Source organism: Fusarium vanettenii (genome assembly GCF_000151355.1).
Source record: "Fusarium vanettenii 77-13-4 chromosome 7 genomic scaffold NECHAsca_22_chr7_11_0, whole genome shotgun sequence".
In the NCBI taxonomy this organism is placed as follows: Eukaryota; Fungi; Ascomycota; class Sordariomycetes; order Hypocreales; family Nectriaceae; genus Fusarium; species Fusarium vanettenii.
Window position 1 is genome coordinate 650,456 of NW_003315863.1, and position 14,594 is coordinate 665,049.

Sequence of the window (14,594 nt, forward strand, 5' to 3'; positions counted from 1 at the left end):
AGTGAGTTTGAATGGCTGTAGCTTGCGCCCTCCAAAGTACGAATCATGGTCAAAATTACCATCCTGGGTGCTGGGTATGTCTCCAACCAAGCCATGAATGACCTTGTGCGCGCAGCAAAACTAATAACACATGGCAGTGTCACCGGCATGACAATTGCTAGCCAGTTGCCAATCGATTACAAGGTCACCATTGTTGGCAAGCACCTCCCCGGCGATCCAGAGGATTTCAACTTTGCCAGTAACTGGGCGGGCGCTTGTTGGGTCGGCGTGCCCGATTCGAGCCCTCGAGACCAGAAGCTACAACTGGACTCATACGCTGGGCTTTGGAGGCTCGCTTCCGAGCACCCTGACTCTGGCCTTCGGATTTCTCAAGTCACAGAGATCATGGAGACGGGCTCTCCCGATACCATCTGGTTCCACGACAAGATCCGCGGATTCCAATTCTTGAAATCCGATGAGCTGCCTGCCCGCGCGACCTGGGGGATGACCTACCAATCCATCATTATTTCTCCGCCAGTTTTTCTAAAATGGTTGAGAACCCGGCTTGAGGTGAGGGGTGTAGAGTTCAAACGCATGTCGGTCGAGAACTTGGATGAACTCAGGAGCCTGGGTCACGATATTCTCGTCAATGCTTCTGGTGCAAGCTCAAAGCACTTGCCGGGCGTTGCCGATAAGACTCTTATCCCGTGCCGACTTCAATCGATTGTGATGGAAAAGGATTGGGATCAAGGATTCATCTACCGTGGCCGTGATGGATTCTACTTTAACATCTTTGGTCGACCAGACGGCACCTGCTACGTCGGTGGCTTCAAAGATTTTGGCCTTGACGATCGAACCGTCTATGACGACCAGAGACAAACAGTAAGCCATGCATGTTTAATTACCTTGAGCGGCGGCTGATAACTCTGTTTCAGATTTTAACTCGCGGTCACCACGTTTTGCCAAATGTCATGGAATCAGACCGTCCTGAAGACTACAAGATCCTATACGACATTGCCACGTCATACATGTTGAGACGGCAGGAGCACGGAGGTGCGAGGGTCGAAAGGGAAGTCATCAATGGTCAAAAGGTTGTGCACGCCTATGGCCAGGAGGCGGGAGGATTCACCTATAGCTTTGGAATGGCGAGGGCCGCCAGTGAACTCGTTGCGCAGTACGCGTACGAGCTTCCTATTTCTAGCCACTTGTAGTTAAAAGCCTGGCATAATTTTGCATATGAAAATAATATGAAGTTGATTTGTTTTCATCTTTCGACAGCTTGGAGGAAGCCCTGGGTAGCATAGATATGTGATTACCTGTGTCTTTGCTTTCGTGGGCGGTATGCCTTTTTAGAAACAACATGAGTGGTGAAAATAATGGGCGTGTAATATCTTTTTAAGAAATACTCGTCAAAATGAGTGGAGTAATGAAGCATAAACAAAATCTTGTGCGAGAAAGAGATGCAAGATATATCATGAATTATCGCACTAAATTCAGGCCAGGACAACAGACGGATGTCAAAGCAAAAAACATAGGATCAGCAGAGAACAAGCGGTATTGGATCAAAGCCCATGCCGGTTATATCAATTGCTACCATAACTAAGTAGAATAGAATCTGTAAAGTGATGGAAAAGCATGCAAGGCAAGCTACAGATACTGAATGCTGTCCAAAGCCCAAGCACTTGAGCCTCAGGTTGACCACATTCTTCACATTTGACGATCAAGCAGGCTCGTCCAACTACTGTGACTCAACCTCCCGATTCCTCATCTGTCCCATCTTCTCGCGCAAGTCTGCAAAAAGCGACTTTGGAAGATCAGGGAGGCTCGCCTCATAGGCGTCGATCTCAGGACGCAGCCAAACCAGATCCACCTCGCTCGCCTTAATAACCTTTGATCGAAAACAGAGCTTCCACCCAAGGTACGTGATGGGTGCAAGGATGATCATGGTGTACTTGGTCAAGAATGAATCCGCCGCAAAGTTTCCAGGAAGAAAGACTGTGTAACCCTGGACAAAGGCAATGATAACGAGCATGATCAATGCAATCCAGGCGGAATATGGTTGGAACCAGCCGCAGTAAGGAAGAGTCTTGCGGTCAACACCCTGCGCCTTGCAAGCGCTATGAAAGCGGATGTAGGTGATGCATATGATGATGAAGTTGATGAGGCCGCCGCTGCTAAGCAGATTGATGAGCCAGTCGAGAACCTTGGAGCCCGAGTTTGAGACCTGAAGGAACGAGAGCAGTGAAAAGAGAAGCGTGACGCCAAGGCAATAGTAAGGAACACCCCGGCTATCACAGCGAGTGAGGAACTTTGGCGCTTGACCCTCTAGTGCCATGCTGTAGAGGTTTCGGGTCGCACAAAATACGTAGGTATTTCCTGCAGAAAAGATGCTCGTGAGTAGCAGGGCATTGATGATGTGGGGCAGAACGTCGATGTTTAGGTTGCTCATAGCGATGACGTAGGGGGAAGCCGAAGCAGTTCCGGCGCCGGAGGCGGTTCCTTCGACGAAGGCAGTCAACTGGGGGTCATTGGAAGGGAGAATGATGCCGACACAGAGGGCTCCGCCAATGAAGAATGCAGCGAACCGCCAGTAAACCGTTTTGAACGCGTTCTTGATGTAGACTCGGGGTCGTTCGGCCTCGGCGGCGATCATAGAAATATACTCGGGGCCAACAATCACCAGCATGCCCAGCCAAATGGCAGCTAGGAATCCCTCGAAGCGTCCAAGGCCGCCAGTCGTGATCCATTCGGCAAAGGGGCCGGGCTTGCTCCAATATCGGAACCCATAAGCGTCATGCTGGGGATTTCCTCCGACCATGGTAACGAAGGTGAAGCAGTATAGAATCGCAATGAGGAGAACCTTTCCGCTAGAGAGCCAAAATTCTGCCTCTCCGTAGTAGCGGACTGCGGTAACGTTGATGACACTACTCTAAGGTTAGTATCTTCAGCCGCGTCTTTTCATTAGGTGTGTCGATAATACTTACGCATAAGCGGCGATACAAGCAGCACAAACCGCCGCCACTGGAATATCATCCCTCCAATACCCCAGCACAACATTGACAGCAGTAATCTCGAACGGGATGGATATGGCCTGGTAGCAGAAAAAGTTGAAACCAGCCGAGAAGCCGAGGGCGTCGTCCACCCATTTGCCAGCCATACGGACGAAACCACCGCTGACGGGCATGAGGGTACACATCTCAGCCATAGAGTTGTTAACGAGGCCTATAATGCAAGAATAGAAGATAAAGGCGAAAAGGAGGCCGATTGGACCGGCTTTGAACAAAGCTCCGCCGATGCTGACGAAGAGACCAGTGCCGATGGAACCGCCGATGGCAAACAATTGGATCTGGCGGTTTCCGACACGGCGGTGCAAACCACCGTTGTCTTCTTGCACCTGACCGGACTGGACATCTTCGTTATCGACGATGGCGACCTTTTTCTCAGCATCTGAGGCACTCATGATGGCATGTCTGGGTGGTGCAATTAAGAAGGGTGAGAGGTTGTGGGAGAGAACGATGAACTGCACGAAGAGCCATTAACCAAGTAAGATTATATATATCTTAACTTGCAAGGTCGCCAAGATATCGTTGGGCGACATCCCCAGTGGTAGCAAATGGCCTTTCAGTGTAAAGTAGCCCTACCAAATCATGCTTATCCGTGCCCGCGTGTCCGAAATGCTCGCCTCTCGTCTCAAAAAGGAAAAAGCAGTCTCCAAAACCACGGTCCCTTGCTATGATGGCCCCACTTTCGAGGATGGCGCGCGCTGGTCGGGCATCATGAGAGCTCCATTCGCCTGCCTAGCCTGGATGGTGGCAACCAGCCCATAGAGCATAATTGGTGGACTAGCATACGGTCGAGACTCCTCTCAGCCACGAGGAACATGCAGGTTACCCCAGGATTTGTCGAATCGGCTCCTGCACGACAAAGTAAAGAAACTGGGGAAGCCCTGTCCCCCCGGGATGTGACGCACCATGAGAGGTTGAGTCTGCGGAGCATCTTGGCTTGACAACTTGTAGGACTACCTACTGTAATGGAAAACATTGTCCTCCCCTAATAGGAGCACAAAATCTCAAAGCTGTGACCTGCTGAACCCTGACGCTGCACCTAGGCTGTATACACCGCCTGGTACTGACCGTCCGTGTTCTTTATCAGCATTATCAGCAACCACGCTTACCTGAACCGTGCTCTTATCTTGGTTAGTGAGTGGCGAGAGTGCTATAGTCTCCGCTTAGTCAAGGGCCTACGGGTCGGTCAGTCTCCGCGGCTCGCTTCGATTAACTGAATATCACGAAATTTCCTAATCGGGACAATAGCCGCAAACACCCCAGGTCAAACACGTAAACTACGCAAGGTGGACATGATTCAGGGTACTAGATAGACTATATGTCCAAATCACCCCTCGTAGACTTGACCTAACCTCGGTATATCCCGTTCCACTCTTTGCACCACAGATTTGTCGGAGATACGCACCATGCTCGGTCGTTTGAGATACTGGGGCTTCATGCGTGAACAGAGACAGGGTGCGGTTATTGCCTATCGTCTATTGCATAGCACGATCAATCGATTTAAGTGACGTGAGACATGGCCTTGGAAGCCGGGTCTTCAGTGTCTGCTGGGAAAAGAGCCCGGATAATTCAGACTAGCTCCGCTAGAGATAGCCGTTTTTTAATCTGCAACAACCAGACACCAAGATCTAAAAGATGAAACACGCATGCATGTCGAGGATGAAATAGAGAGTAAAAAAACAATTTTACATGTTTATCTAAGATAATACTATTTCTAGAAATGCACCATATCAAAGAACCAGTTGTTGAACCTATTTCCCTTGCCAACACGAACCAGCATATCTGTACATTTAAACCTCAGGCAACCTTACAGTTGCATGTCCTTCCGTTTATTTCTCAACCCGGGTGAACTTGATCTCCAGGCGGTGGCCGGCGGGACCCGCAAGGTACGCATCTTCAAGCTCCATGCTTCCGTGGTCATGCAGCGAGGTCGTAAAGTTGGTGTATACACTTCCAACAACATTTTTCATAGCTTTGACTTGATGTTAGTATCCGTTAAAGGTTCATGAGGGCGAGGTGTCTGATATTTGACTCACAAAAGTATGCGAAGTTGCTTCCGATGCACATTCTACCGCCACTCCCAAACGCCCAGAACCACCGACGCATTTGGCTCAGTTGCTCAGGAGACGAGTCAATCCACCTCTCAGGTTTCCACTCATCGGGTTCTGGAAAGATCTCGGGTGTGCGGTGAAGCGAATACGCGTAGCATTGGACTGTAGTGCCGGCCGGGATGCCATCGTAGCCTCCCAGAGAGCAAGGCTTTGGAACACGACGGGGCTGGCCGCCGGGAACGGACGGGTACAGACGAAGGGATTCCAGAATCACGGCTTCAAGCAACGGCAACTTATCCATGATTTTGGGTTCAGGTAGCACCAGTTCTCCGCCATCGGGAGGAGGGAAATACAGCGGAGGGTCAAGCGTGAGAAGCTCTTGTCGAAGTTTCGCTTGTAGTTCCGGCCTTTGAGACATCTCGTAAAAGCAGTAGGTCAAAGTGTTTCCACTGGTCTCATGTGCTGCCGAGTTGTGCGCAAACATGTCGCTGGCAATGTCCAGTCGCTGTGGGTATTGACGAGATTCGGCATGAAGGTCGCTCATGGCTTTGAGGGCGAGAGACATGACGACGGGCTTGTCCTCGTCGCTGAGCTTGTCTTCTCCTTGGGCCAAGAGCTCTTGTGCCTTGTCGCACTTTTCAAGATTCCACTGTTCAATGTCGTGAAAGCCACGGTCGACTTTTTTCGGGATGATGCCAAGCAACTTCATCCAACTGCTGAGTCGTGGGAACTCGTACTGCCAGAAAGTGTATGGAGCTGCAGCGAAGAATCCATCCAGGTACAACCGTCTCTCTTTTTCGTCCTCGATCAAGTTACTGCTCAGCTTGCTTCCAAATTGCCAAGTGACAAATGAGTCCATCGAGTACGAGTAGAAGAGCTCGAGCACTTCAAGAGCCTCGTTTCGCTTTGCCGCGGCGTCGATTTTGGGAAGCAGCCTGCCAAACAGGATCTTCTTCATCGAAGCTTGGCTTGTGGCATCGGCAAGGATGAAGGACTTGGAGAAGGTACCGGAAATGATTCGTTTGCGGGCCGAGTGCGTGGCATTGTCTTCAAAGGTAAAGATGTTGTGAGTACTGAGCAGGATCAAGGTTAGCGCATGGCCTCGAGCGTAATCGTGAGGAACCATACCCGTAGTTGGCGAAGCCTCGCCAGTAGAACTCAGTCTTGGGGAATCCTCCGAGGTAGACCTGCTTCAAGCCTCCCTCGAAGCAATTGAGACTGACCAGGCCTGGTGAAAGTCGCAGAGCCTTACCCTTGGCCATATGGTTCTTGTAGACGAGCCCATTTTCCCGATGAGTGAGCTTCGCCCACCAGAGCCAGAAGGGGGCGACATGGCAACTCCAATGCGGTGCTGGTATCTTGGCAAGTGGTGACAAAAACGCGGGCTTGATGATTCTTTCGTAGACAATGACCAGCAAGACCAAGGCTGCGGCCACGGCCGGTATGTTGAGTGAAGTCATTGGGGATGCCAGGCTCAGGTCGTTGAAGCAGCCAAACTCCTTCCAACGTTATTTGAGATGAAGCCAAGGTCTAGTACCAAGATGTGAAGGAGGCTGAGAGAGTAGTAATTGAGGATGGCATGTATACAGCAACTCCCAACCTCTTTAACTTCCAATGAGTAGATGACCTGCGGTCTTCGCCAAAGAGCCCAAAGAGGCAAGTGGGGGGTGCGGAGAAGAGATTGACGCTGGCTTCTCAGCAAGAATTCCTTCTTGCTCGGACAGATTACCAACATCCATATAATTATTTCAAGTAAGTCGTTTCGAGTCTGGAAGGGAAAGTCGGCTTCTTTTTCCTTGTCAGGAAATTCCAGAAGTAGGCGACTTAGTCACGGTTTCATTGGCAGAAGAAAGCATTCTCCCACTCGACCCATCCAGACATAAAACACGCTTCACCAGCTCCCTCCAGGGCACAACCATCGCAGTCATCGCCAACGCTCCTAAAACGGAAAAGAACGACAGACATCATTTCAGGCAGAACAGTTATGGCTGCTAGCACTCGCAAAATCATCGCCGTCGTGGGCGGGACGGGTAATCTAGGAAGCTCGGTGGCGCGATCGCTTCACGACAACCCCGACTTCCATGTCAGAGTCTTGTCGCGTGATCCCACGGCTGCAAAGGCACAGATTCTGTCCAAGGACGGCATTGAAGTCGCCAAGTGCGACAATTGGAAGACAGATGACTTGGAGCGAGCCTTCACTGGCTGCTGGGGGGTCTTCATCAACATCGATTCAGATGCTCCAGTACAGTCCCGAAGTCCATGTCCATGTTGAGCCAGACTGCTAACGTGAGAATAGAACTTCAAGAACAGGATCGGCCCCTCTGAGTTTGAAATGGGCAAAATCATCATAGACGCGGCGGTCAAGACTGGTGTCAAGCATGCAGTGCACGCGTCACTCCCAGCGGCGTCTAAGCTGACAAACGGCAAAGTCCCAGTTCTCGCCTTTGATGGTAAGTGGTCGTGTTAAATGCATTGGCATTTCCTGCTAATAATCCAATCCCAATAGATAAGGCAGCCATCTCAGAGTACCTTCTTGAACCAGGCAAGTTTGAGACTGCCTGCATACTCAGCGCAGGCTGGTTTTTGGAGAATGCCTTTGACCCCAAGTACACGGCCGCATTTGGAGGCTTTGCCACGATACCAGATGCCGAAGGATTTCTGACATATCGCGTGCCTGCAATGGGCAACGATCCTGAGTCTGTTCCGTGGTTGGCAGTAGCCGACGACTATGGCGACTTTGTCCATGGCGTGTTTCTAGATCCCGAGAGGTGGAACCGTCAATACATCCACGGAGTGTCGGAGTCTGCATCTTTCGCCGAGCTAACAGCCAAGTTTCAAAAGTGTATGTATCCGATACCACCTACACACGACATTGATGGGCATGAGTTGCTAATGATTTCTTTCCGCAGTGACTGGCAAGCCGGCCCGACATGTGGTGATTCCCAAAGGAGGACTGACTGCGACAACGGCTTCCAAGACGACTGAAGTGAATGGACTCTTTGACTTGATGCAAGAAATCAAGGGAAATTTCTTCAATGGCATCCCGACAAAGCATGAGGATGCCCGCGTTCTCAAGGAGAATGCTTCCAAATCTCGTCGATCCAATGGAGTGAAGGCTCAACCCATGACCATAGACGAGTTCTTTGTAAAGTATGCGAAATGAAGGTATACTATGGCTGTCATGTAGATAGAAATACCAGTTGAATAGACAGCTACTCGATTCATGACTAGGGCGTCTTGGTGCTACGTTGCTGAACAGATCACCAACGTGTCTTGGCTGAGCCGAATGAGGAACGTAACATTGAGACAGAACTCTACTTAGCACTCCCATCTTCACAGCGGCTTGCTCGAACAGGTTCAATACGGCCGACTCAACTACCGTCTCTAATGACGCGACCGTCAGCCATAATAGCAAAAGACACAGTTATCAATACATGACGACATCAAAACACAATACCGCAAACACCGCAATGGCCAACTCGAGGTAAGGCGTATTGATTCATATCCTACTGGCTCTGATATACGATAGAGCGCTCGTCCTGTCCAGACCATCCTTCCGTCACAACGAGTGCGCCCTCAGATAAGTGTCACCGGGTTGCTATCAATAAAGACAGCCACATTCGCGAAATCCGGTCCAAACTCAAAGTCAACCGTCGTTCCCTTCTTCAGATATATGAATTGCCCTTTGGTCAAGGTGAATGTCTCTCCTCCGTGGATTGCCAGCTTGATCCACCCCTCGGTTACGTAGAAGAACTCGTCGCACGGGTAGGTGAGTGTTGCTGTCCCTGTTTCTTTGGCGGCTCCCGCGACAATCTTGCCGTCTGCCGAGCGATAGAGAACTGACTTGGAACCAGCATATTCAGGGAAGGGCTCCCAGGGGAATGAGTTCCATGTGCCGTAGGGGACATCGGCTGGGGAGCTGGAGCCTTTGCTATTGGGTACAGAGGGAGGCATGGCAATGGATGGCGAAGTTTGCTGAAATTGGATGAGAGTTTTAGGGCAAAAAGAAGAGTTGATTATGCTAAACGGTAGGACTGAGGTTATTGTCGATGGTTGACAACTTCATATGAAGACAGCTGCACTCAAGGCTAGATAAAGGTAGGGGGCAGCATGAGTGCATGAACAGCGAGATCGGGATCCGTCTTTCATGACTTCGCCAATAAGCTTAATTCAGCAAAGTGTCTACTACAGCTGAGGACTGCCATTTTTTCCCCAACTCAAGATTGCCGATGTGCAGGGTTCGGACCTCCCTCAGGTTAGTGAGACTTTGGCGTCGCGTATCCTCCGCATTCGGCAAAAGGCGCTAATGCGACTCGGCTCAGTCTCTGGATCCGCCTAGGCCTAATCACGACGCCTTGTCACATCGGCTGATAGGCTATGTCATCTTGTTAAATCCAAACTGTCATGACTCACTTCATATTTCCTGTGGTCCCGTGATATTATTCAACAGAACGCGTTTCACAGTTGAAAGAGCCAGGGTCAGAATACCCCAGATTTGTCAACAACGAGAGACCCATAAGTTGGTCAGTGCTCAGCCAATCGGACTCAATCGGAATTTTTACCCACGCAGCTCGGATACGCACGGGGCACTCAGATTTAGCCCCAAGATCAGCCAATCGGTTCCAAGCGGTGGGGTTGATCGTATCAGGCCCACATTTTGCTCAGGCTGTACAGTGCCTCGTCAGCTCGTTGGGGTCTCACACAGTGCAAGCGCTACCCTGAAGTTCCAACAGCATGACTTGATTTCAAGTTCAACAAGCCGAAATGGTGATGCTACCTGCCAAAATGATATAATTCTTCTTCTATTTATGTTTCAAGGGGTAATATCTGGGTAGAAATAGGTCGGGTTTTGTTTTCTCGGGCAGCCTTGATGCTGGGGAACCTGATCTCTGTCTTATGCTGCGCCTACCTGAAATGTTAAGAAGAAACCGGGCGATTTGCAGGGCCTTTATTGCGGCTCGCACAGTTCATCACGTGAACGTCACGTGTCAGACGTTTCACTAACCTGTCTTTTCTTTTCCTTTTTTGCACCTAGAGACGAGCCTTACCACAGCACCAATTGAGTTGCCAATTACGGCGCCAAGTGCGGCGCAATAGAGGCCCTTATCGATGCCATGATAATATGTCTTATTTGCTCTAAAATAAGAACTTCATATCACGTCGCTGAGGCCTAGTTTGCACCGCGATTGGCGCTGTAATTGATGCTGGAAGTGGCGCCGTAGCTGGTGCCATAACTGGCGCGCGTTGATGAGGCTATCACGAGATGGCTTTTGGCTGTACGAGCTTAAGAGCATGAAGGTTACTCTGCTTATGTAATACAACTCACACGGCTTATCTGATTTCACGTGACCATACACGTGGCCGGAGCTGTGCATGCCTCTGAGACCTCCCAACTAGAACTTGGTACTTGACTTTCGACTGGCTACTTTGAATCCAAAAATCCAACTCGCTGTTGTTTTAAATAAAGAACCCTCCACGAGCTGATCACAAATCTTGCTCTACTCCTGTTTAACCTTGACCTCTGGGTCGCTTCTGGCGCCCGGGTAGGTGATCCAGTACCACGTCTCGCCGACGTCGCTAGTAATATCAGTGCATTGGACTTTAAGAGCTAGATGAGAGAGCTGGTGAATTGAATATGGCTGGCTATGCTCACACCTACTGTAATCACATCGGAATGAAGAATTTCTGACATCGAACACACAGCTTCGGTGGCAAGTTTGGAGGATATATCGACTGGTTTGCTCACGGGCTGATGCTTTTGCTGGTTCGGCCAGGGCGAACGAAAAGGAATGAATGGAAACCGCCCGATCATGATGTTGCTAAGGTCGACTGAGGCCGGTGAAGAGGAACGCCGTTGTTGGATTCTTTGACCTGACGAGGTTGTGTGCCTGGCACCTTGCGTGCGGTAAAAATGGAGAAACACGCATGTCAAACTAGGCCTTAGACGCTGTTTATCCATTTTTGGCTGTCTCTTCAAACACGGACAGAGCGTCATGCACTTACTGACCGGTCCATCAAATCCTGTCCATGAAATGTCTAGCCCTGTCTTGTCAAAGCAGTTGCGTGGCACCAGCTGGCTAGCCCCTCGTTTCGGCGCTGAATCGGGTAACTGAGGGGGACACCAAAGCGCGAATCAGATGGTGAGGCACATGTAACCGACAGATCATCTTGGATACCAAGAATATTTGGAGAAAAAACATCATCACGCGACAGATCCGACTTGGTTCTGCTTGGCCAGGGGCTGCAAGCCACTGGTGATCTCGATCTAGCATAGATCATCTTTGTGAGTCCTTTTTGGGCTAGTAATGTCATTCACCGTCTCTCGCATTCGTGCAATACACAACTTGGCTTGAAGGATTCGATGAACCTATGAGTTCTAGGCTGCCCGGCTACCCCAGATTGTATGCACCCTGACGCAAGCAACTAAACTACCGCGTTTTCAACCGAACCAGTCCTCCATGCTTGTGTCAGATGTCCTTCGCCTCCAGTTACTGGGTCTTGGGGCATGGGGACGTTTTTGATCAGCTGCCACATGTCTTCATTATCCCTCAGAGGCTTATCTCCGTTCTCGGACATCCACTTTGGCGAACCCTTTCTCGCCGTCAGCTCCAGCAATGGGCATCAATGATAGAACACGAACCTCGGGAAAGAAGGACAAGTATCTGTAGCGACCCTCGTCGGAGACGTTGGAATGACCCGTTCCGGCGGGGTGAACGATGACATCGCCTTCTCTGAGCGTCAAGAGGAGCCCCAATTGACTCGATGCTTCTGACTCAGGTGTTTCCGCCTCATCGAGCTTTCCAACTCCCATGAGCACTTCAGACGACCCAGATAAGATGGCTATGAGAAAACGTCAAGTCGCGGCCAATACACACCTCCGCTAGGGTCGTTACATACCGTAGCACTCATGTACGTTGGGGTGGAAGTGACGCCTGTAAACGGCTGGCCACACAATGCCCTAAAGAGAGGATTAGAAACAGTCTGCTACCCAAACTGTTGGTCAATCCACTTACAGCTCTGAGCCAGCCGTTCTTCTCAATCCACTCCTGCGCGGATTTCTCTGTCCGCGGTCTGGGAAGCACGTTCCTGTAAATCAGCACCGGCATCTTGTTATTAGGACAGTATTTGGTAGCCGGTAAGACGTACTGCTCCGGTGGAGCAATGGCAGTCATGCCTGTAGAGGCCATGGTGGATTGTGCTGGCTTGCTGTCGTTCTCAATCACGCGATAATCATGATGCTCTACAGGTGCCTCAACCCTTGAAATACCCCCGCCTACGGTCCATGTGAGGCCGTATTGCCATCCTCCGGATATGGTGTCTATGAGAAAGCTTCCTGAAAAGGTTCCTTCGCAGCTAGTCCCCTTTATCTGCCATGCTATGACGTGCAGCAACAGCTTCGAATGCGGGGTATCGATAGATCGCAAGGTTGGTCATACATATGAATCACCTGGCTAGACTGATAAGAAGCCGTCGCGTAGAAGCCTGAATAGGCAAGTGTCTGGTTCTTTGAGTCGTGCAGATGCGGGGTCGCGGATAGCGTTGATTGACGCCGGCCGGCATCGGGGCTCAGCATGGAGGGGCTCATCCATGGCAGTTTGCAAGCATCGATGACCAGGCCTTATTGCAACATTGCTCAGTTTTTACGGCCTCAGACTATCTTTCCCCAGAATTAGAAGTCATCGAACGACAATGGCTAGGTTCAGGGTCCGCTTTGCCCCTGACAAATTCACTCCCAAACAACTTCCCCAGGAGGAACTCAAGCCGAGGAAACAGGCCCCACCGCGACGGTTCTACAGATGTCGATACCCATGCCGCGAGTGTAGGCAAAGCCGTTCGAGGTGCGACGAGACATACCCAGTCTGCCTCCGTTGCTCGCGCAAAGGCATTGTGTGCCACGCTGCTGCGAGGGAACAGCAGTGGCAGATCCATCTCCCTGCTCTGACTCTCACTTCGGGCCATCATGTCTCATCTCTCTTACACAGCCAAAGCGACAGTCAGTTGTTGCAGTACTGGCTAGAAAAGACGAGCCGAATATTGGTGGCCTGCGATGATGAGAACCCGTTTGCTTATCCCATCGTCGAGCATCTGTCCACCAGCCACTCCATGTTGTACATCATCAAGAGCATCAGCTCAGCGCACCAGCACTTCTTCCATCCAGGCCAAGTCCACGATAGTCTTGAGCAAAGGATAAAGGGCATTGAGGCTCTCCGAGGAGAACTGACTATGGGCTCTCAACAATCCCACACTCTTTTCCTCTCCATCTACCTGCTCGGCATATCATCATCCTTCCTCGACCACAAGTTACAAGACTTTGGCTATGAACATTTAGAGGCGGCCAGAACAGTCATCAATCTCATACTAGCCGAAGAAGCGTCTCTCAAGCATCCGCTGACTCGTCTGGTCGTCGGCACCTTTGTCTACTGGGACATGTCTTGTGCGTTCTTGAGCCAAACCTCCAGCAGTCCCATACACAATTTTGAGGGGCCTCTCTACACCTTCATTGCCGAGGAGATGGCTGGGTTCTCACACCCTACTACCGGGCCTTGCACTGGACTGTTCTACATCCTCTGCACGTTGGGGAGATACATTCGCCATGTCATATCGGGTGGTATTCGAGACTCTGACCTCGAGATCATCCTCGAGGTGAAGCTCTTAGCCTGGGAATTTCCCGACCCCGACCCTCCCACTATGTGGGTTCAAACAGCTGAAGCCTTTCGTAAGCACGGCTTGATCATGCTTTGCCGCTTCTGCTATCCGCAAAATTTGGCCCTATGGGAAGACTGGACCGATACCGAAGAACATGGCGTAGATCGAAGTATCGATCAATTGACCCAACAATATGCAGTTGACATCATGACTTCCCTTTCTGCCATACCTCTAACCTCAACCTACCTAGCTCTTCAACCCATACCCCTGTTGACAGCCGGAGCAGAGTTGACGGCAGAGGACAGTCATCTCCGAAGCGAGAGCAAGTCTAGGTTACTTGCCCTGTATAGCTGCAGTAGGATCCCGGCAAATCTAGTAGCAGCGAATTTGTTGGATAGACTTTGGCAATTGAGGATGGAGGGGGGTGGTGTAACTTGGCCGGAGCTTCTGATTCAGGATAATATGAAACTACGTATTGGTTGAGCCTTGGCAAAGGATTTGCCACGATAATTATGGATATAGCAGTCGATCAAACTCGGGTTTCTCTTATTTCTATCTAACTCGGGGTGACTGCCAGTTTTGAACATAGTAGCAGCGTGTGCAACTAACTGCGGTATCAGCCAATCAGATCGTAATCGTTAATGCGCTGAACCATGATAAACGAGTAGAGTCACCTTCAATGAGCCGGGAAGGGAAAGGGGTTCTTGGTCTAAGATGGCGCGTGCATGTGACTCCCATTTCCACGCTGAAGAGTAGTCAAGCAGTAAGATAAGGCAGCGGGACTTGCCTTTCTTGGTCAGTCAGAGACGGACCCCACATATGTTGGCCCGAAGGGTTCCTTTTGTTAGGCCCC

General features: G+C 50.5%; 7 protein-coding genes across 7 annotated transcripts; 3 read left to right on the top strand and 4 right to left on the bottom strand.

Moving 5' to 3' along the window:
• Nucleotides 1-45: 45 nt before the first annotated feature.
• NECHADRAFT_83205 (uncharacterized protein) lies at nt 46-1,190 on the top strand (the record flags this gene model as incomplete). The annotated part of the gene is made up of 3 exons (XM_003044412.1): nt 46-74; nt 138-861; nt 915-1,190. 3 exons carry the CDS (start codon nt 46-48, stop codon nt 1,188-1,190), a joined length of 1,029 nt encoding a protein of 342 aa, XP_003044458.1.
• Nucleotides 1,191-1,717: 527 nt separating this feature from the next.
• On the bottom strand, nt 1,718-3,439 carry NECHADRAFT_95193 (uncharacterized protein; the record flags this gene model as incomplete). The annotated part of the gene is made up of 3 exons (XM_003044540.1): nt 1,718-2,903; nt 2,964-3,373; nt 3,404-3,439. 3 exons carry the CDS (start codon nt 3,437-3,439, stop codon nt 1,718-1,720), a joined length of 1,632 nt encoding a protein of 543 aa, XP_003044586.1.
• A 1,434-nt stretch (nt 3,440-4,873) lies between these two features.
• NECHADRAFT_95194 (uncharacterized protein) lies at nt 4,874-6,555 on the bottom strand (the record flags this gene model as incomplete). The annotated part of the gene is made up of 3 exons (XM_003044541.1): nt 4,874-5,016; nt 5,081-6,168; nt 6,224-6,555. The coding sequence occupies 3 exons, from the start codon at nt 6,553-6,555 to the stop codon at nt 4,874-4,876; spliced, it is 1,563 nt and encodes a 520-aa protein (XP_003044587.1).
• A 542-nt stretch (nt 6,556-7,097) lies between these two features.
• Nucleotides 7,098-7,936, top strand: NECHADRAFT_27265 (uncharacterized protein; the record flags this gene model as incomplete). The annotated part of the gene is made up of 3 exons (XM_003044413.1): nt 7,098-7,337; nt 7,392-7,545; nt 7,602-7,936. Coding segments are annotated over 3 exons (729 nt in total), but the record flags the coding sequence as incomplete, so codon positions are not given.
• Nucleotides 7,937-8,671: 735 nt separating this feature from the next.
• NECHADRAFT_83209 (uncharacterized protein) lies at nt 8,672-9,049 on the bottom strand (the record flags this gene model as incomplete). The annotated part of the gene is made up of 1 exon (XM_003044542.1): nt 8,672-9,049. The coding sequence occupies one exon, from the start codon at nt 9,047-9,049 to the stop codon at nt 8,672-8,674; it is 378 nt and encodes a 125-aa protein (XP_003044588.1).
• Nucleotides 9,050-11,518: 2,469 nt separating this feature from the next.
• On the bottom strand, nt 11,519-12,267 carry NECHADRAFT_45816 (uncharacterized protein; the record flags this gene model as incomplete). The annotated part of the gene is made up of 4 exons (XM_003044543.1): nt 11,519-11,686; nt 11,736-11,935; nt 11,993-12,053; nt 12,109-12,267. The coding sequence occupies 4 exons, from the start codon at nt 12,265-12,267 to the stop codon at nt 11,519-11,521; spliced, it is 588 nt and encodes a 195-aa protein (XP_003044589.1).
• Nucleotides 12,268-12,784: 517 nt separating this feature from the next.
• NECHADRAFT_83211 (uncharacterized protein) lies at nt 12,785-14,224 on the top strand (the record flags this gene model as incomplete). The annotated part of the gene is made up of 1 exon (XM_003044414.1): nt 12,785-14,224. The coding sequence occupies one exon, from the start codon at nt 12,785-12,787 to the stop codon at nt 14,222-14,224; it is 1,440 nt and encodes a 479-aa protein (XP_003044460.1).
• Between the last annotated feature and the right edge of the window lie 370 nt (nt 14,225-14,594).